Source organism: Chiloscyllium plagiosum, unplaced genomic scaffold, assembly GCF_037043375.1.
Source record: "Chiloscyllium plagiosum isolate Xiang-an unplaced genomic scaffold, Cpla_swu_hap1 HiC_scaffold_12, whole genome shotgun sequence".
Taxonomy (NCBI): Eukaryota; Metazoa; Chordata; class Chondrichthyes; order Orectolobiformes; family Hemiscylliidae; genus Chiloscyllium; species Chiloscyllium plagiosum.
The window spans coordinates 12,495,717-12,516,215 of record NW_028270150.1 but is presented as its reverse complement, the minus strand read 5'-3'; the positions used below and the strand labels follow the sequence as shown (position 1 = coordinate 12,516,215).

Here is a 20,499-nt window from a genome sequence, read left to right as displayed (position 1 = left end):
CTCCAACACTGGCAACATCCTTGTAGATATTTTCTGAATCCTTTCAAGTTTCACAACATCCTTCCTATAGGAAGGAGACCAGAACTGGCATGGAATATTCCAACAGTGGCCTAACCAATGTCCTGTACAGCCACAACATGACCTCCCAACTCCTGTACCCAATACTCTGACCAATAAAGGAAAGCATACCAAACGCCTTCTTCACTATCCTATCTTCCTGCGACTCAACTTTCAAGGAGCTATGAACCTGCACTCCAAGGTCTCTTTGCTCAGCAACACTCCCTAGGACCTTACCATTAAGTGTATAAGTCCTGCGAAGATTTGCTTTCCCAAAGTGCAGCACCTCGCATTTATCTGAATTAAACTCCATCTGCCACTTCTCAGCCCATTGGCCCATCTGATCAAGATCCTGTTGTAACCTGAGATAACCTTCTTCACTATCCACTACACCTCCAATTCTGGTGTCACCTGCAAACTTACTAACTATGCCTCTTCTGCTCACATCCAAGTAATTTATATAAATGATGAAAAGTAGTGGACCCAGCACTGATCCTTTTGGCATTCCACTGGTCATAGGCCTCCAGTCTGCAAAACAACCCTCCACCACCACCCTCTGTCTTCCACCTTTGAGCCAGTTCTGTATCCAAATGGCTAGTTCTCCCTGTGTTCCGTGAGATCTAACCTTGCTGATCAGTGTCCCATGGGGAATCTTTGTCGAAAGCCTTACTGAAGCCCATATAGATCACATCTATCGTTCTGTCCTTATCAATCCTCTTTGTTACTTCTTCAAAAAACTCAATCAAGTTTGTGAGACATGATTTCCCACGCACAAAGCCATGTTGACTATCCCTAATCAGTCCTTGCCTTTCTAAATACATGTATATCCAGTCTCCCAGGATTCCCACCAACAACTTCCCCACCACTGAAGTCAGGCTCACTGGTCTATAGTTCCCTGGCTTGTCCTTACCACCTTTCTTAAACAGTGGCACCATGTTAGCCAACCTCCAGTCTTCCGGCACCTCACCTGTGACTGTCGATGATACAGATATTCTAGTTAGAGGCCCAGCAATCACTTTTATAGCTTCCCACAGAGTTCTAGGGTACATCTGATCAGGTCCTGGAGATTTATCTACTTTTAAGTGTTTCAAGACAGCCAGTACTTCGTTCTCTGTAATATGGACATTTTTCAAGATGTTACCACTTATTTCCCTATATTCTATATCTTCCATGGCATTTCAAGGGGGGTGGAAAACAAAAGCAGAAGTGTACTGCTGAGGCTGTATAAGGCTCAGGTCAGACCGCATTTCGAATATTGTAAGCAGTTTTGGGCCCCGTTTCCACGAAAGGAAGCAGTGGTCTTGTAGAGGGTAAGATGAATGATTCCAGCAATGAAGGTCTTGTTGTATGAGGAGCAGTTGAGGACTCTGGGACTTCATTGGATAGAATTTAGAAGGATAAGGGGACATCAGATGAAAATGTGCAGAATACTGAGAGGCCTGGATAGAAAGGATATAGAGAAGATGTTTCCACTGGTAGGAGAGACCAGGATCTGATTGCATAGCCTCAGGGTGAAGGGATAGCCCTTTAAAACTGAAGAATTTCTTCAGCCAGAGGGTGGGGAATCTGAGGAACTGGTTGCCATAGAGACCTGGGGAGGCCAAGTCATTGAGTGTACATAGGATAGAGATAGATAGGTTCTTGTCTGTTAAAGGGTTCAATGGTTACGGGAAGAAGGCAGGAGAATGGGGTTGAAAAATCTATCAGCCACAGTGGAATAACAGAGCAGACATCAATGGGCCCTATGGCCTTATCTGCTCCTCTATCTTATGGTCTTACGTTAATTTTAAAAAATATTTTCTCCCATCACCAAACCACTCGTATCTCTAATTAAGTGATCATTAACAAGAACCGCTCAATAGTATGATGATGCTGCCCCTTTAAAAAGGTTATGCTTTCCTTGTTTGTTTTTCAAAAGGGGTCATAAAAGCAGAGGTTCCGATATGTCTGGAAAAAACAACCTGAAAAGGTTTTAAAGTATTTTTTTTAAAACAGCTGTACAATGAAAGGGGAGTGGCTAGTTCTCGTTGAAGCTGTAGATCGAAGAAAGCTGCTGGGGGAGAAGGTTCACTGATTCACCTGAAGGTTTTCTGGCTGACTCTCTTGCTCTCTGACATCTCTCTCTGTAAGGACTTGTGTTTGAACTTACAATTTTGCCAAGGGGTGTATTATAGGACCTTACAGGAAATTGGAACAGCTCTTTGTTAAGTCGCATTTTCATGTCGGTTGGATTTTGAAATAGTTATGTTATTCTAAATGCGGTTTTTTTTTGTTCGTGTGGAAGTAAATTCTGTTTTGGTTAAAACCGAGTGGTTTGAGCAGCTGTAGTGCTCCTAGAATATTCACCTCACATCTGCTTAAAACAACAGGAAAGGTTGGGTTCTGGGCTTCCTTCTTGACTTGTTTTAAGGGGGGGGTGTTCCCTGATCCATAACGATAGGGGCAAGGCAACAACAATGAAAGTGAGGAAGGGTAGCGAGAAGGAGAGTATGATTGAAGTGTTAATAATCTCATTCAACTCCCGATGCCATGGGGTAGTTGACCAGTGTTGGTTGAATCTGGGAGATGGCAGTGTTATCAAACACTGAATGGAGCTTCGATACCCACACCTCATGTTGGAGCAACGGGCTGCTGATTATCCCTTCATTATAACCAGGTCTGACATTGGAGATAAATGTTGGGAGAAAGGTTTAGTTGACAGTTGATGATGAGCTTGTGAGAGACTGTTTGAAGTTATAAAGAGAGAAGGAGGGAGCAGCTGCATGAGAGTTCCTAAGTGCAAAGGTCACTCACAGACATACAATTTCAGGACAGAACCTCATGAACTTTCACCTGCCTTTCCTCCTGAAGAATCTACTTACCTCTATCTTAAACATATTCAAAGACTCTGCTTTCACTGTCTTTACAAAAAGACATTTCCAAAGAGAATCATAGAGCGATACAGCACAGAGAAAGGCCTTTTGGCCCTTCATCTCTGCACTGGTCCAAAAGCAAGTACCCGAGTATTCTAATCCCATTGTCCAGCACTTGGCCCATACCCTTGCATGCCTTGGCACTGCAAGTGCGCATTTCCAATGTGATGAGGGTTTCTGCCTCTCGCACCCTCCCAAGCAGTGAGTTCCAGATTCCCACCATCCTCTGGGTAACAAAGCCTTTCCTCATATCTCCTCCAAATCTCTGGCCCCAGACATTAATCCCTCCACCATGGGAAAACGTTTCTATGCCCCTCATAATTTTATCCATCTCAATCATATTTCCCCTCAGTCTCCTCTGCTCTCAGCTAAATGACCCCAGTCTGTCTAACCTCTTCAGGTTTATGACCCTACCTGAGAAAATAAATTGTCCTCATCTCTGCCCTGAATGCACTCATTATTTTTAAGCAATGTCTCCTTGTTTTAGATTCTAGGAACATCCTTTGCAAAGCCCGCCAGTCAAAACACCTTGCAATCTTATATATTTCAATCAAGTCATCTATTGTTCAATTAAACTCAAATGGATACAAAACTGTCCTGTTCAACAATTTTTCATAAGGCAATCTGCCCATTCCAGACTCAATGGACATTGACCTTTGGCCTTTCTTAAATCAAATATCACTGCCAGAATAGTCAGGTCTGAGTGCTTTCCTATATTTGCCCACGTAGTATATACCATGAAGACTGAATTGACTGTTGAGACAGATGTCTTGAAGTTTAGTGACAACAGATCTCAGATTCACACAAAGCCTCAGTTCTCTTCTCATTGACTAAGTGGAAGAAAGATGCAGTCATTGCAACGACAATGATAATAATGAAAGAAACAGGACTGTGGATGCTGGAGATCTGAAACAAAATCAGAAATTCCTGGCAAAGCTCAGCAGGTCTGGCAGCAACTGTGGAGAGAAAGCAGAGTGAACATTTCGAGTCCAGTGACTCTTCATCAGGACTGATAGTAACTCATAAAAAGTGGTAATTACATTACATTACAGTGTGGAAACAGGCCCTTCGGCCCAACAAGTCCACACCGACCCGCCGAAGCGCAACCCACCCATACCCCTACATTTACCCCTTACCTAACACTATGGGCAATTTAGCATGGCCAATTCACCTGACCTGCACATCTTTGGACTGTGGGAGGAAACCGGAGCACCCGGAGGAAACCCACGCAGACACGGGGAGAACGTGCAAACTCCACACAGTCAGTCGCCTGAGGCGGGAATTGAACCCGGATCTCCGGCGGTGTGAGGCAGCAGTGCTAACCACTGTGCCACCGTGCCACCCACAATGATGCTGAAGACAAGGTTGGTGGAGATTGGGGGGGGCGGGGGCGGGGGGGTGGGGGGGTAGGGGTGAGAGTGGAGAGATGAATGGATAGATGGAGTTGGACCCCAGAGAGAGAGAGGCATATAAAAGGGTCAGGTAAACAGGGAGATTATGGACAGCAGGCCAGGATATAAGAAAAATGAATGAGTGATAATAAGAGTTAAGAGTAGGAGGGAATAGGTGAGCTGCACTGAAAGCAGCCTATATGGGCTGCACAGTAGCTCAGTGGTTAGCACTGCTGCTTCACAGCGCCAAGGACCTGTCTGTGTGGAGTTTGCACATTCTCCCCACACCTGTGTGGATTTCCTGTGGGTGCTCCAGCTTCATCCCACAGTCCAAAGATGTGCAGGATAGAGTGGATTGACCATGCTAAATTGCCCATAGTGTTCAGGGATGTGTAGGTTAGGTGCAATTAGTCAGAGGTAAATGTAGAGTAATAGGGGAAGGGGTCTGGTTGGGTTACTCTTCGGAGGGTCGGTGTGGACTGATTGGGTCAACTGGCCTGTTGCCACACTGTAGGGATTCTATATGATATGATAATGGGCCTAGGAGCAGGTAAGAATGGGTTACTGTGTTTAAAGCAGCCCATGTCACAACAGGACTGGGTTTAGGGTGGAGATCAAGCATGGAATCTGAGTCGAACATTATTGAACTTGATGTTGACTCCAAGAGGCTGCAGGGTCACCAAGCTGCTGTTGATCATTGAGCTTTGCTGGAGCCCTGCAGCAAGCCTGAGACAGAGATGTTGACCAGGAAACAGGGTGGGGTGTTAAAGAGGCAGGAAACTGGAAGCTCAGGATCACCCAGTCTATGCTTCATTTGCCCAGTGTTGAGGAGATCACATTGTGAGCAGTGAATATGATAGACTCGATTGTGTGAGGTGCAGGTAAAGTTCTGCTTCCCCTGGAAGGTGGGTCTCTGGCCGTGGATACTGAGGAGGGAGGAGGGTAAATGGGCAGGGTGTTACACCTGTTGTGATTGCAGGGGAAGGTGCTGTGGGGCTGTGGAGGGGAGTGTTGAAAGTGAAGGAGGGAGTGGACCAGAGTGTTCTGAAGGGAACGGTCTTTCCTGAATGCTGACAAGGGATGGGAAGGGAATGTGTGTCTGGTGGTGGCATCCCACTTGAGGTGGTGGTAATGGCCACTGTGGATGCTGTTGGGGAGAACGGGGGGGACCTGATGAGTGCTGTGGGAGGGAAGAGAAGAGGTGAGGGCCGGAGATGGGTCAGATCCAGTTGATGGCCCTGTCAGCAACAGTATCAGGGAATCTTCAGTTGAGGAAGAAGGTGAACATTTTGGAGCTCCCTCGTCAGAGTAGGCATCTTCAAAACAGATGCAATGGAGACAGGGAACTGGGAGAATGGTATTGAGTCTTTACAGGGAGCAGAGTGTGAGCATGCATAGTCCAGGTAACTGAGTTGATGGGTTTACAGTGGATATTAGTGGTCAGTCCATCCCCAGAAATGGAAACTGATGTCAAAGAAGGGAAGGGGCAAGTGAGAGATGAAAATGTGTTGTTGGAAAAGCGCAGCAGATCAGGCAGCATCCAAGGAACAGGAGAATCGACGTTTCAGGCATGAGCCCTTCTTCAGGAATGAGGAAAGTGTATCAAGCAGGCTAAGATAAAAGGTAGGGAGGAGGGACTTGGGGGAGGGGTGCTGGAAATGCGATAGGTGGAGGGAGGTCAAGGTGAGGGTGATAAGGTGAGGGTGATAGGCCGGAGTGGGGGTGGGGGCGGAGAGGTCAGGAAGAAGATTGCAGGTTAGGAAGGCGGTGCTGAGTTCGAGGGTTGGGACTGAGACAAGGTGGGGGGAGGGGAATTGAGGAAACAGGAGCCGTCGTGAAGAGCGCCTCATCTTCCACCTAGGAACCCTCCAACCACAAGGGACGGTCCCAGACCTCTCCAGTCTCCCCACTTCCCTATCACCCCCACCTCCAGCAACACATTTTCAGTTTTTAATGACTTGGCCAAACGTCATTCTTCCACCAACATTAATAAAGCAGCACAACTGGTCAGCTACCCCCAGCTTGAGGATCTTGCTACGCAGCTCCTGGGCAGATTGGCAGCAGATTGAAACAAGATCCTCTCCAAGTGTCAACCGTATGGGTGGTGGCAGGTCAGAGTCACTGAAAGGAAGACTTGCTGGATTGACTGTGCCTGGCCTATTCTCTCACTGTCACAGAACAAGGGCACAAGCTACTGCTGACATTTACAATGTACTGTTTAGAAGAAAATGCAGGGAAAATTAAAATCCTTCACAGAAGGAATTGTGGGAAGGCTGATGGCAAATGTCATGGATTTTGAATCCATTGAAATGATTAGATGAGAAAAAGGATTCTTATCTGGAAAGATAAATCTCGATAGATAAATCTCGATAAGTGAGTGGATGGGGTTGAAAAACATTGAAAAGGGAACTGAACCCCTCTCTCGCAATTAGGCTAAAATACAAAGAGGCTTCAGTTGGATGTAGCTGAAAATGTGTTGCTGGAAAAGCACAGCAGGTCAGGCAGCATCCAGGGAACAGGAGAATCGACATTTTGGGCATAAGCCCTTCTTCCAGACTGCCTGACCTGCTGCGTGCTGCCTGACCTGCTGCGCTTTTCCAGCAACACATTTTCAGCTCTGATCTCCAGCATCTGCAGACCTCACTTTCTCCTCAAAGATTTCAACCTACTGCGAATCCTCTTACAAGGATGCCTTCCTTGAAGAAGCTCTCTTCCTCCCTCTGCTGCCTGACCTGCTGCGCTTTTCCAGCAACACATTTTCAGCTCTGATCTCCAGCATCTGCAGACCTCACTTTCTCCTCAAAGATTTCAACCTACTGCGAATCCTCTTACAAGGATGCCTTCCTTGAAGAAGCTCTCTTCCTCCCTCTGCTGCCTGACCTGCTGCGCTTTTCCAGCAACACATTTTCAGCTCTGATCTCCAGCATCTGCAGACCTCACTTTCTCCTTCAGTTGGATGTAGCCTGGGACAGACCGCATTCAAATCTGGGAGTCTCGCTAAATAGGTCCTGAATTCATCAGAATGATGCTGGTTCATAAAAGTTCAACTGTGTGGACCCATTGTTTAGATACGGACCATATAACTTTGCAAATATAAGTAAGGGGTGTGATCTGACTGCAAGTCTCAAGTGGTAAAAGGATTTGATAGGATGGATAAAGTGAATCTCCTCTCTCTGCTGAGGGAATACATGGCAAGGCAGGATAATCGCCATATTGAAATTAGGCCATTCAGGAGGAGAGCAATTAATGAGTTGAAGTGAGACAGTCTGCAATCCTAGTGGGAAATTGAGCGTTTTTCAGGAATTTAGATCACCTACAGAGAACATTTATTACTTATATTGTCTTCCACACATTCTCCTACAACATCAGAAGCTGTGGGTCCTGCTGGTTATGTGTAATGTAAACAATTGCACGATCATACACACACATCCCAGTCATTGAACCAGCACGAGGTATGAACATAACATGTTTCCAGCTATAAGATGTTGCACAGTGGGTTAAATAAATCTGCAATGGGTGCAGCTCTGAGATTAAACTTGTGGCACAGACAGCTGTAACACTTCTTGCAGTGGGAGACAGTCTGCAGCACCCAACTCGGCCCTCTCACTCTCGGAATGAACCTGTCGCCAGCATCTCTATCAGTTCATGGATCATGGTATTTAGTGTAGCCCCAGGCTGAGGCCAAGTCTTGTCTCGGAAACTGAGCAGTGGGTTGGCGAGTGCCTACATCTTGCCGTTCATCTTCCTGTGGGAGCAGATTGCAGCCCAGAGTCTGTACTGCATTCCACCCCTGATCAGAGATGGTAAAGGTGAGAACAGGGTGGAAATTGGAAGTAAAATCAATAAACTTTTCTGATCCCAATGAGAAAAGCAAGTAGCACCAATGATGTCACTGATGTACCAGAGAAAGAGTTGTGGGTGAAGGCCAGAATAGGACTGGACCAGGGAATGTTCCACATATCCCACAATGGGACAGACATAACTAGGCCCCTTATTTGTACCCACAGTCAACCTTTTGATGAACAAAGTGAGAGAAGTTCACAAAGCAAAATAAGAATGGAATGGTGGTGGAATGGGTACCTTTTATACAGGAACATGGCATGCTTTGATAGTTTCTCACAGTCTGAAATGTAGTCTGCCTGTCCAGACTGGGATCAATTTTTTAAAAATTCATTCATCAGATGAGGGTGTCACTGGCTAGGCCAGCATTTATTGCCCAGAGGGCAGTTAAGAGTCACCACATTGCTGTGGGTCTGGAGTCACATGTAGGCCAGACCAGGTAAGGATAGCATTTTCCTTCCCTAAAGAACATTCATGAACTAGATGCGTTTCTCTTCAGCAATGGATTCATGGTCAATATTAGATTCTTAATTTCAGATTTTTGATTGAATTCAAATTTCACCATCTGCCGTGGTGGGATTCAAAGCCATGTCCCCAAAAGATTCCCTGAGTCCCTGGATTAGCAGTTCAGTGATAATACTACCACATCATCGCCTCCCCAAAAATACAACAGAATAATGTGATAATGCAACAGAATCCCACTGACCAAGATGAAGGGCTTATGCTTGAAATCTCGATTCCCCTGCTCCTCGGATGCTGCCTGACCTGCTGTGCTTTTCCAGCACCACACTCTTGACTCTGACCCAGAGTCACAGTTGACTATAAATCAAAGAGCAAACCTAATCTGACTTTACCTTACAACTCAGCAGCTCGGACAATCTCAAACCCTCCACTCCTGTGGCCTGGCCTGTGAAAAGTCATGAAACTTGCCATGTTAGTTCTTGTATTTTGCTGTGATTGTCATTTTGTTGTGTCCAGGAGTAGGGATAATCACTTTGCAAGGGGACTTGGCTGTCAGTCAGCATTACCTCACAGTGAGCATGGTAACTTATACCTAGCCACAGGACTAGGTTTTACATGAAGCTTCTAGACACAATCCTCTCTCAGTGGTTCTGGGAGTTTTGTGATATTACATACCTAGTGCCTTGGATTATTGTATCTACAATAATAAATTAACCTTTACATTACAGCATCTCTCATGTGTCAGCATTTTATTAACTTACTGTTCTTAATTGTGTGTGAGTCTGCAATTGTGTGTGCGTGCATGTCAGTGTGTTGTGTGTGCACGTGTGTATGTGTCTGCATGTGTGCATGTGTGTGTGCATGTGTGTGTGAGCATGTGCCTATATGTGGTGCGCGCGTGTGTGTATGTCTATATGTGTGAATGCGTGTGTGTATGTGCGCGCGTGTGTGTGTTTGCGTGTGTGTTTTTGTGTTTGTAGTCCTGCCTATGACACAGTGGAGTGCTAGGATGCAGGGAAAGAAAAGAAGCAGGGGCTTCCTTGAGCGATGTTCAAACACCTCTTTAATGTCCCCCACTATTTCTCTAACAAGTTCGACAATTGCATTGAAATAACATTCTTCCTAAAGTGGCTTCATCTCCTGATCATGAACACCGAAGTGTGCATAATGTTAATACAGCTGCCACTCGCTCATGTTTCCAGTCAGTGCACTTTGTGCTTACTAATGAAAATAAACAGCTTGAGCAATGCCCCAATCCGCTTACCTTAAGCTGATCCTGAATGGAGGTGCCCTTTTGGCTCATGTCTGTGCAGGTCAGAGCTTGAGGCCTAGAGATGAGTAATAAATCCTCTCCTTTGAGAGACCCTGATTGCAAGGTTCAATGCGGGAGATTTACAGCAGTCTCTGCTCTGGTGATACACACCGTCTGGGGCAAAGGGCACTGAGCTGGGTGGTACTGAAACTTGAGCAGTGTACGACGTATGCTTTTCAACAGTAATTAGAAGGAACAATAAACGCTAGCCTTCCCAGCAGTCAGTTCACGGGCAAATATTCCTGACGACTTTCCGGTTGCTGGGCAGGTTTCCAAGAAAAGAAAACAAACTTTAGCACAGCATATTTAAATCACAAGTGTGTCGGACAAAAGGCACTGAATGGCTTGCCTGGAATTTGGTCACTGTCAGCAAACATCAGATTCCTGTATTTGAAGCATTGCTGCGATTACAGAGTTTGAAAATCTTGCGAACGTAGTGACATGATGACAGTGTTAGTGTAAAGAACATTTTACTAAGTGTTCAGTGATTGCAACTAAAAGCTGTCCTTGCAACAGCAAACTGAAGGGCTTTATACTTCAGTGAGGGGGTTAACTACATCTTTGGAATGCTATGTTTTTATTCTGGAAGTGCTCATAATTAATTGATTTGAATGAAGGGGCCAAGTATCAAAGTTGCAACGTTAACGCAGAAAAATTAATTAAAATGCAATAATACTGGTGTAGTGATTGGAATGAGGTCATAGAATATGAGTTCCGTGATTGGGGCTGTTAGCCTGGTTCAATCAGGGAGCCCTGGTTGACAGATATAAACAGGTGTGTCAGAGGTTCTAGTCACTTGGAGAGCTGGCTCTGATGAGGCAGTACTAAGGACTGTTCATGTGTTAATAAAGGGTAACTTGGTGACGAGATACCAGTCTCTGTGGAATTATTTGAGTGGCAACGAGAGCAAAAAAAAAGTTCTGAAAACATTTGCTCGGAATAATTATCTTTGAGTGGGGGTAAGCATTTGTGGCATCAGGCTGTTACTTCAGAAACTTGACTCATTTGATCCTGCCGTCAAAATCTGTGCCCAGTAGGTGGAACAAATGCATTATTTTCTCCAGGAAAATAACACTGGGGCAGATTAAAAAAAAATGAGCAATTCCCCTGGTATCTTGTGGACTCACAGCTTCTTCAGTTAATAGGAGCCTAACTTTCCCCGAAGTACCAGAAACTAAAATATTTCAACAGTTGATGGACATAGTTAAGGAATATTATGACTCCAAGGCTCCTCTAATTCTGAGATGTTATCATTTTTACTCAGCAATTCGAGAACCAGGAGATTCTGTGTCAGGATTTCTGACTGGGTTAAGACATGTTTCACAGGCTTTGGTTTCACCCTTAATGAGATTCTTAGAGATAGTTTGGTCGGTGGGCTTAATGATGGAACCACGCAAAAGCACATATAGCTGAAGCCCAACTGGATTTGAAACAACTGGCTTAATCATTCGAAAATGGGGCAAGTGGAGCATATGAGTCACATGGTGTCCCGATGGAAGTGGACTGAACTTGGGGAACGCCATTTGAATGAAGGTAATTGCATAGCCTCACCCCCAGGACATATCCTGACCAGAGCCAGTTAAAATCAACTCACAGCAAAACCCCAAAACAAAGCCAAACCTCAGACAAACGGTTAACATTTTCTTCAGGACCCAGACTGGCAAGCTAATGTAGTTGCTGCCAGCATGTAGACTCAAGCAGAAGAGTCCCACTAGACCTGAATAGAGTAAGAGAAAGGATTGGACATTCTGGGGGCAGGAAACATATTTCCGCTGATGGGTGAGTCCTGAACCAGAGGACACAGCTTAAAAATAAGGGGTAGGCCATTTAGGACAGAGATGAGGATAAACTTCTTCACCCAGAGAGTGGTGGGTCTGTGGAATGCTCTGCCCCCAGAAGGCAGTGGAGGCCCAGTCTCTGGATTTGTTCAAGAAAGAGTTGGATAGAGCTCTCAAGGATAGTGGAATCAAGGGTTATGGAGATAAGGCAGGAACAGGATACTGATTGAGGATGATCAGCCATGATCATAGTGAATGGTGGTGCGGACTCGAAGGGCAGAATGGCCTACTCCTGCACCTATTGTCTATTGTCTATTGAGAACTCACAGCAGTATCTAGCAGGGTGCACACCTTGGACAGCTCACCTACATCTGCTTTAATACAGTTCAATTGCTTAGCAACATCCAAATTAGAACTAATCAAAATAAACGTCTGGTTAAGTGGTCACCTGGTTCTAATGGAGGTTGATACTGGAGTGGCTGTATCAGTGATAACAGAACTTGTCTTTAGCAAAATTCACTCTGGAATCCAACTCTTAAGTTTGTATAAGACCTCGGCTAAACTGAGAACCTACACCAGGGAATTGCTACAGATTAAGTGTACAACTTCAGTTACCCTCTCTTACAAGAAGCAGCTGGTTCCGTTACCACCAATTGTAGCAAAAGATTTGGGCCCAAGCTTGATGGGGCAAAATTGGTTGAGAAAGATTCACTTGGATTGGCTCAACAATTTTCCATTCAGAAATGGCTGCCTGAGTGAAGTCCTAATTAAATGCTGAAAGATTTTCAGGAAGGTCCAGGGGCTATCAAAGGAGACAAGGCTATCTGGCAAGTCAACCAGGAAGCAATCCCTTGAGTCTGTAAGGCCTGCTCAATGCCGTTTGTCTTACGGGCAAAAGTAAAGGCCGAAATCAGGAGACTGGGAAGCGAAGGGGTCATCTAACGAGACCAGCTTGCGGAATGAGCCGCACTGGTCATACCAACTGTGAAGTCTAACACGTTGGTTCACTTTTGCAGGGGTTTTAAACAAACAGTTAATTGTGTGTCACAGTTCGATAAATACCCAATCCCTTTCATAGAGGATTTATATGCAAATCCTGTGGGGTTGGGGGGGCGGGGGTGTGTTTGGTAACTGTCCTTCCTGAAGCTGGATATGAGTCATGTGTCAAGATTAGAGTGGTGCAGGAAAAGCCCTTCATTCCTGATGAAAGACTTTTGCCCAAAACGTCAATTTTCCTGCTCCTCAGATGCTGCCTGACCTGCTGTGGTTTTCCAGCACCACACTAATCTTAACTTTAATCTTCAGCATCTGCAGTATGCACTTTCACCTATGAATCATGTGTACCTGCAACTGATGTCAGATGAGGATTCTCAGAAGGATGCTGCAATTAATACCCATAAGGTTTGTACCAACATACAAGGCTGCCATCTGGGGTATTGTCAGCCTCATAGTCTCTCACTTTTCTGGGCAGCCACTGTATTTAAACAACAGGACCTGTTCAGTTTCTGGGCAATGGTTTCAGTCAGGATGCTGGTTGTGGCGTCATCAGACTAGTAATGATATTAAATGTCAAGCTGGAGTTACAGAGAAAACCCCTCTCCACCATCCCACTCTATACCATCCTAAAACATGCCATGGTGAGATCAAAGATGGCACATGGAAGATAGTACAATGAAGGGTATGTATGTTAGTCTGATCTTAAAGTAGGATAGAAGGCTAGCACAATATCGTGGGCCGAAGGGCCTGCACTGTGCTGTACTGTTCTATGTTGTATGTTCTGAGTTCTAAATCTGGAATACTGTGTACAGTTCTGGTTTCTCTGCTATTGAAAGGCTCTTATTAAACTTGAGAAGGTTCAGAAGACATTTATAAAAATGTTGCCCACAACTGGAAGTTTGAGTTATTAGCAGAGACTGGAGAGGCTGGAGTTATTTTCCCTGGAGCATCGGAGACTGAGGAGTGCCCCTATAGAAGGTTATGAAATCGTGAGGGGCATAGATAAGGTGAATAGCAAAGCTATTTTCCCTAGAGTGGAGTTTTCCATCAAAACTACCAGAGCATGACTTTAAGGCAAGAAGAGAAAGATTTAAGAGGGACCTGAGGGGCAACATTTTCACACAAAGAGTGGTTTGTATGTAGAATGACCTGCTCGAGGAAATGCTCAATTCAGGTACAGTTACAACTTTTAAAAGACATTTGGCTAGATACAGGCTAGTTTGGGACTAGTTTAATTTGGAAAAGTTGGTCGACATGGACCAGTTAGACGGAAGGAGGTGTTTCTGTACTGTATGCCTTTATTGCCCTATGACTGTATGAAATCAACTTGGTTCCACTGTCCCTGCCTGCTCCTGCCCTTCTCCCATCTTCCTTACCCCATGATGTCACCTCCCAAATCCATTCCCACCTTTCCTACAATTCTTCTGTGTGACTGCTTCCAACCTGGTGTCCACCACTACCACTGCACTGAAATAATTTGATCAAAATGTGTTTTCGTGGATTGTGGGATTTCTGGCAAGGTCAGCCCATCCCTAATTGCCCTGAGACCAAATGGTTAGATCATTTCAGAGGGCAGTTAAGAGCCGACCACAGTGCTGTGTGTCATAGACTAGACCAGGATAGGACGGCAGATTTCTTTCCCAAAATGATCAAGGTGTGCTTTACCAACAATGGACAATGGCTTTGTGATCACTGTTAAACTATTTGTTAAGCATCTAGATGTATAATTTGATTTTAAATTTCACTAGCTGTTTGGTAGGATTTGAAGACATCTGTCCAGAAGGATTTGCCTGTAGCCTCTGGATTGTTAGCCCATTGACATTGCCCTATCATACCTGTCCCAATCATCACACCAATGGTAAGGACTCTTCCCTCATCCTTCACAACCTCTCTGCAGCCTTTGACACAGACAATCACATGAGAATTTCACAACTTTAGTGCCATGGTGTCATGTTTAACCCTGTGATGAGGGTTAAATCCTAAATTAAACTGCATATTCATGCCATCAGTAAGAATGCCTATTTCCATCCTCACTCCACTACCCAACTCCACCATTGTCTCAGCTCATCTCCGACTGAAACCCTCTTCATTTAACTTTTGGGATCAGTCTTGGGATAGGATCTAAGCGGAAGGCTTGATATGCCTAAGTAACTTGGCGTGTAGCTCAATCACATCTTGGTAAATGCCTATCCTAAGACTGTATATTGTTCGTGTGTGAGAGTTGATATTGGGTAAGACATTCCCAGGTAATCATCTCAGAATGGTGAAGGAGTTGTGGTCTGTGTCCAAGTTAATATGGTAAGAAACTTGAAGGAATCAGAGAATGGGCAGGGTTAAATGGTTCCTGGAGTTAGACTGAGTGAAGCTGATTTTGAAAGTCCTACTCATGTAGTAAAGGGCCTTTTGTCGTTGCTTTAAGGCAATTGTTACCAAGTTACCAGTGACACAGCCTCTGTACTGAGAGATATTTATCGTGGTATAATAATAGGTTTTTGGGCTGTGTATTTACACAGCAAATAGAGGCAAGCATTGAGAAATGTGAAACCATTCTCCTCCTACTTGAGCACTTAATTTCTCTTCGCCCATTTGAATTGATGCACAGGTCTTCAGTTTTTTAAAATATGATTTGTGGCTTTTTTTCATTCTTGGCTACATTCCAAAATCTCTACTGGAAAAACTGTTAAGATTGCCTTGTCCTTAACTGAGGTTCAGGGAAACAAGTGCTGAGTATTGATTGGCTGAGCACAAATAAATGGGAAGCAGAGAGGTCTTGTGGCAGACTGGTTGTGTCCCTATCTCTGAGGCATGAGTTCAAGTCCTACCTACTCCAGGGTTATGTTATAACATCCCTGAATATGATTTAGAGGTGCCAGTGTTGGACTGGGGTGAACAAACTTAAAAATTACACAATACCAGGTTATAGTCCAACAGGTTTATTCGAAAGCACTAGCTTCCTAGCACTGGCTGATGATTCCAAATAAACCTGTTGGATTATAACCTGGTTCTGTGTGATTTTTAACTCTGTCATCCCTGAATACGTTGACGAGAAACAGGAAGCAGCTTGGTTTGGGACATGATTGAATTAGAATTCGAATTTTCTTTCTTTATTATCACTTTTTTTTAAGTGTTTCTGGTTTTTATTTTCTCTACTGACCTTCTTGAGGGAGCTCGATCATGGAGACAGTGGTGGAGACTGCAATGGCTTTGAGCTTTGGCGATCGGCCATGAGGTGCCTAGTGTGCCCGGGCAGAACTCTGGCAGACAGTGTCATCACGGCCTCTTCAAGGTCCGGAGTGGTACCACAGCGGGACTCTGTGGCAAGGTGACTGGTGAGACGCATAGCCGTCAGCAGCAGACAAATGGTTTGGACTGAAGATGAGGCTCCAGTATGGACTGGAGGTGAGGCTTCTGTATGGGCTGGAAGGCCCACGTAGTATGGACGAGAGATGAGTGCTCTGTATTGACTGGAGGTGAGTCTCCTGTATGGACTGGGAGGTGAGGCCCCTGTATGGACTGGAGGTGAGGCTCCTGTATGGACTGGGGGTGATGCTCCTGTATGGGCTGGAGGTGAGGCTCCTATATGGACTGGAGGTGAGGCTCCTGTATGGACTGGGAGGTGAGGCCCCTGTATGGACTGGAGGTGAGGCTCCTGTATGGACTGGGGGTGATGCTCCTGTATGGACTGGAGGTGAGGCCCCTGTACGGGATGGAGGAGAGGCTCCTATATGGACTGGAGGTGAGGCTCCTGTATGGACTGGAGGTGATGCCCCTGTATGGGCTGGAGGAGAGGCTCCTGTATTGACTGGAGGTGAGTCTCCTGTATGGACTGGGAGGTGAGGCCCCTGTATGGACTGGGAGGTGAGGCCCCTGTATGGACTGGGAGGTGAGGCCCCTGTATGGAATCGAGGACAAGCTCTTGTATGGGCTGGAGTAGAGGCTCCTGTATGGACTGGGAGGTGAGGCCCCTGTATGGGCTGGAGGTGAGGTCCCGTATGGGCTGGACACGAATGTCCTAAGCTGTCTTGAGTTGTGGTCCGGTGTGGACTGGAGTTGTGCAGACTGAACTGGAAGGATTGTCTATTGTGTACTTTTTATTTCTTTATTTTTCCATTTTATTCCTCTACTGGACATTTTGTTTCTTAATTTTTCTATTTTACATCAAAGAATCTGTACTTAAGTATCTGTACCTCGGTAACCTTGACTGATTATGGTGCCATACGTGATGACACTTAAACTTTCTATGTGCTTGTGACAATAAAGCTAATTCTAATTCTAATTCCACTCATTGTTCTAAACTCGCTAATAAAAATGCTAAACTCTGCAGGTGCTGAAGCCCGAAACATTTAAAAAATGCATGATATACTGAGCAGGTATGGCAGCATCTGTGGAGTGAGAGGAACAGAGTTAATATTTCAGGCCAGCTATCTTTTCATTGGAACCTTTTGGTTTAGTAATCCCTGCTGACAGAACCTTCCTTCATTTGCAGAGCCAGTCGAATGAATGATTGTTGCTCTCCATCCAGGGCAGGCATGTCGTGCCTTGGATAAGGGACGAAGGATGCTCATGACATCTCAGGTTTGGCCTCACCACTGCCTGGTATAATTGTGATGTGGAGATGCCGGTGTTGGACTGGGGTGGACAAAGTTAAAAATCACACAGCACAGGTTACAGTCCGACAGGTTTATTTGGAAGCACTGGCTTTCGGAGCACTGTCCCCTCTGACAAAGTGCTCCGAAAGCCAGTGCTTCCAAATAAACCTGTCGGACTATAACCTGGGTGTTGTGTGAATTTTAACTTGGTATAATTGCAGTAAAGTTGCTTTGTTGTTTGAGTCTGGCCTTGGTGATGGTGTGTTTTCAGGTCAGCGCAGGGGCAGCGTGCACGTTTCCATACAGGTTACAGCCTGAAACCTTGGATAATAATGGTAGATGCTCCAATTTCCTTTTTATTACTTGGAGTACCAGGACTTTTTTATTCACTGCTCATGAAGTGGAACAATGGTACCCTCCAGCTCACCTTCCAAGATGCAACCTCTTCTTCTGGTGATCTTTCATTGTCAGATTATCTCTTCATCGGAAGATATTGTTAAAATCAATTTTGGTGTCTAGTCAAACGGAAGTGGTACCTTCCTGATGAGCACCAACCTCTATTCACCTTGATATGGTAGCTCACAGGTCACCTGTCCTTCTGGGTTTTTGGAGATTTGGGGTATGATGTTGTTTATCCTACCCCTTCCTTTTAAGTGCTGAGAGCACAGCTCCAGATCAGACTACAGATCACCTCCCTCCTATAGCATTCTGGGTGACCAGCTCAGAGAAAAGATCTATGCAGAGTGTAACTCAGTAAAGAATGAGCACTGTGGGAGATGGTGGGGCTGGAGATACATTCAGAGGCAAAGAGTGTGGTGCTGGAAAAGAACAGCCGGTCAGGCAGCATCCGAGGGGCAGGAGAATTGATGTTTCAAGCATATGCTCTTCATCAGGAAGCTTATGTTTGAAACGTCGATTCTCTTGCTCCTCGGATGCTGCCTGACCAGCTATACGTTTTCCAGCACCCCACTCTTCGACTCTAATCTCTAGCATCTGCAGACCTCACTTTCTCCTGGATATGCATTCAGTTCAATGAGGACACTTTCTGTTGAATATTTTTAGTCCATAGTATTAAGGAAGTACTATTAGTTATACTTTTGGAAACTTAGAAAGTACTCTGGGGTGATGTAGTGATATGGTTTAATTCATTATTTTTATTCGCTCAAGGGCTGTGGGTCTCGTAGGCTGGACTAACATTTCCTTCTGGTCCCTACTTGCCCTTGAGAAGGCGATGAGGAGCTTTCTCCTTGAATTGTACAAAGTTAAAATCACACAACGCCAGGTTATAGTCCAACAGGTTTATTTGGAAGCACTAGCTTTCAGAGCGACGCTCCTTTGGTGGCAACCACCTGGTGAAGGAGCAGAACTCTGAAAGCTAGTGCTTCCAAATAAACCTGGGTTCTGTTAATTTTAACTTTGTACACCCCAGTCCAACACCAGCATCTCTGAATCCTTGAATTGTTGTAGTCTTTTGAGTGTTGTTACCTGCCAGTGTGCTGTTAGGGAGGAAGTTTCAAGATTCTGACCAGTGGTTAAGGAGTGGCGGTTTGATTGTCTCTTACTGGAGATGGTCATTGCCTGGCATTATAGTGGCGTTGACGTTATTTGCCACTTTCCAGCCCAAGTTTGGATTTTGCCCAGTCTCGTGGCATTTGGAAATGGACTGCTTCAGTATCTGAGGAGTCTCCGTGAATATCTGACGTGTGGGGTGTTGTAAAAGCATCTCCAGCGATAAGACTGACAAGGTTGAGTCGGGAGCAGCTCAGAGCATTTTACTCTGTTATCATACTATCACAACCACATTTTTAGTAAACATTGTTTCAAAGTAACCTTCGAGTATGGTCACAACTTGTATGAAAGTACCAAAGAGTACAAACAAACAGCATTTTCTACTTCCCAGCTGCAACTATCCTTCCATACCGACAAAGCATTTTGGCACACCCAGGTTTGTCATGAAAATGTTTACGATACTGTTACCATTTTTGGAATCTGGGTTTTTTAAATAGAGGCAGATGAATTTCGATTACAGCACTCACTTCTTAAAAAATGAGCAGAACATCATCAGAGTGCTCTTTTTCAGAAAACGTATGATTCAGTCAAGGGCTGAGCAGGACACCCGTGTGTTAATGGATGAAATATTTGGAAGTTAATAACAGACAGAGAAAACAGACAAGGGACCTTTAGTTCAGTGGAAAAGCTCAGCAGGTCTGGCAGCATCTGAGAAGAGAAGTCAAAATTAATGTTTCAGGTCCATGAGCCTTCCTCAGAACCGATTGGAATGGAAGTCCCATCAGGGAGAGGATCAAAACTTCTTCAAAGTGGCCATGCCTTGAAGAGACACGGCAATGAGTTAAATATTAAATAAAAATGGACAGAACTGCGGATGCTGTCCCTCAGAAACAAAAACAGAAGTTGCTGGAGGAGTTCAGCAGGTCTGGCAGCATCTGTGCAGAGAAATCAGAGTTAACGTTTTGGGTCTGGCCACCCTTCTCAGAACCCGGAGCTGAAACATTAGCTTGGGTCACCGGACCCGAAAGATAACTCCGATTTCTCTGCACAGATGCTGCCAGACCTGCTGAGCTTTTCCTCTAAACTAATGCTGGTGACAGTGAGGATACTCTCCCGGTGATCGGGGGGGCAGTGACAGTCAGGATATTCTCCCGGTGATCGGGGGCGATGACAGTGAGGATATTCTCCTGGTGATCGGGGCGATGACAGTGAGAATATTCTCCCAGTGATCGGGGGGCGATGACAGTGAGGATATTCTCCCAGTGATCGGGGGGCGATGACAGTGAGGATATTCTCCCTGTGATCGGGGGTTGATGACGGTGAGGATATTCTCCCGATGTTCGGTGGGCAGTGACAGTGAGGATATTCCCCCGGTGACTGGGGGATGGTGACAGTGAGAATATTCTCCCAGTGAGCGGGGGGGCGATGACAGTGAGAATATTCTCCCAGTGACCGGGGGGGCGATGACAGTGAGGATATTCTCCCTGTGATCGGGGGGGCGATGACAGTGAGGATATTCTCCCGGTGATCGGGGGGCGATGACTGTGAGGATATTCTCCTGGTGACCGGGGGGGGGGGGGGGCAATGACAGTGAGGATATTCTCCCGGTGATCAGGGATGGTGGCAGTGAGGATATTTTCCTGGTGATCGGGG

General features: G+C 45.4%; 1 protein-coding gene across 2 annotated transcripts in view; it reads right to left on the bottom strand.

Moving 5' to 3' along the window:
* The window catches only part of LOC122555424 (arsenite methyltransferase), a 127,472-nt gene extending 117,322 nt beyond the window's left edge, over positions 1–10,150 (bottom strand). Inside the window, exon 1 of one of the 2 annotated variants that reach the window (XM_043701416.2) lies at positions 9,927–10,150. In XM_043701416.2, coding sequence (XP_043557351.1) covers positions 9,927–9,965 — 39 coding nt within the window. In that variant the 5' untranslated portion in view covers positions 9,966–10,150. Of the gene's footprint in view, positions 1–1,024; positions 1,156–9,926 lie in introns of those variants that run through there. The other variant, XM_087992462.1, reaches the window with a different exon arrangement.
* Between the last annotated feature and the right edge of the window lie 10,349 nt (positions 10,151–20,499).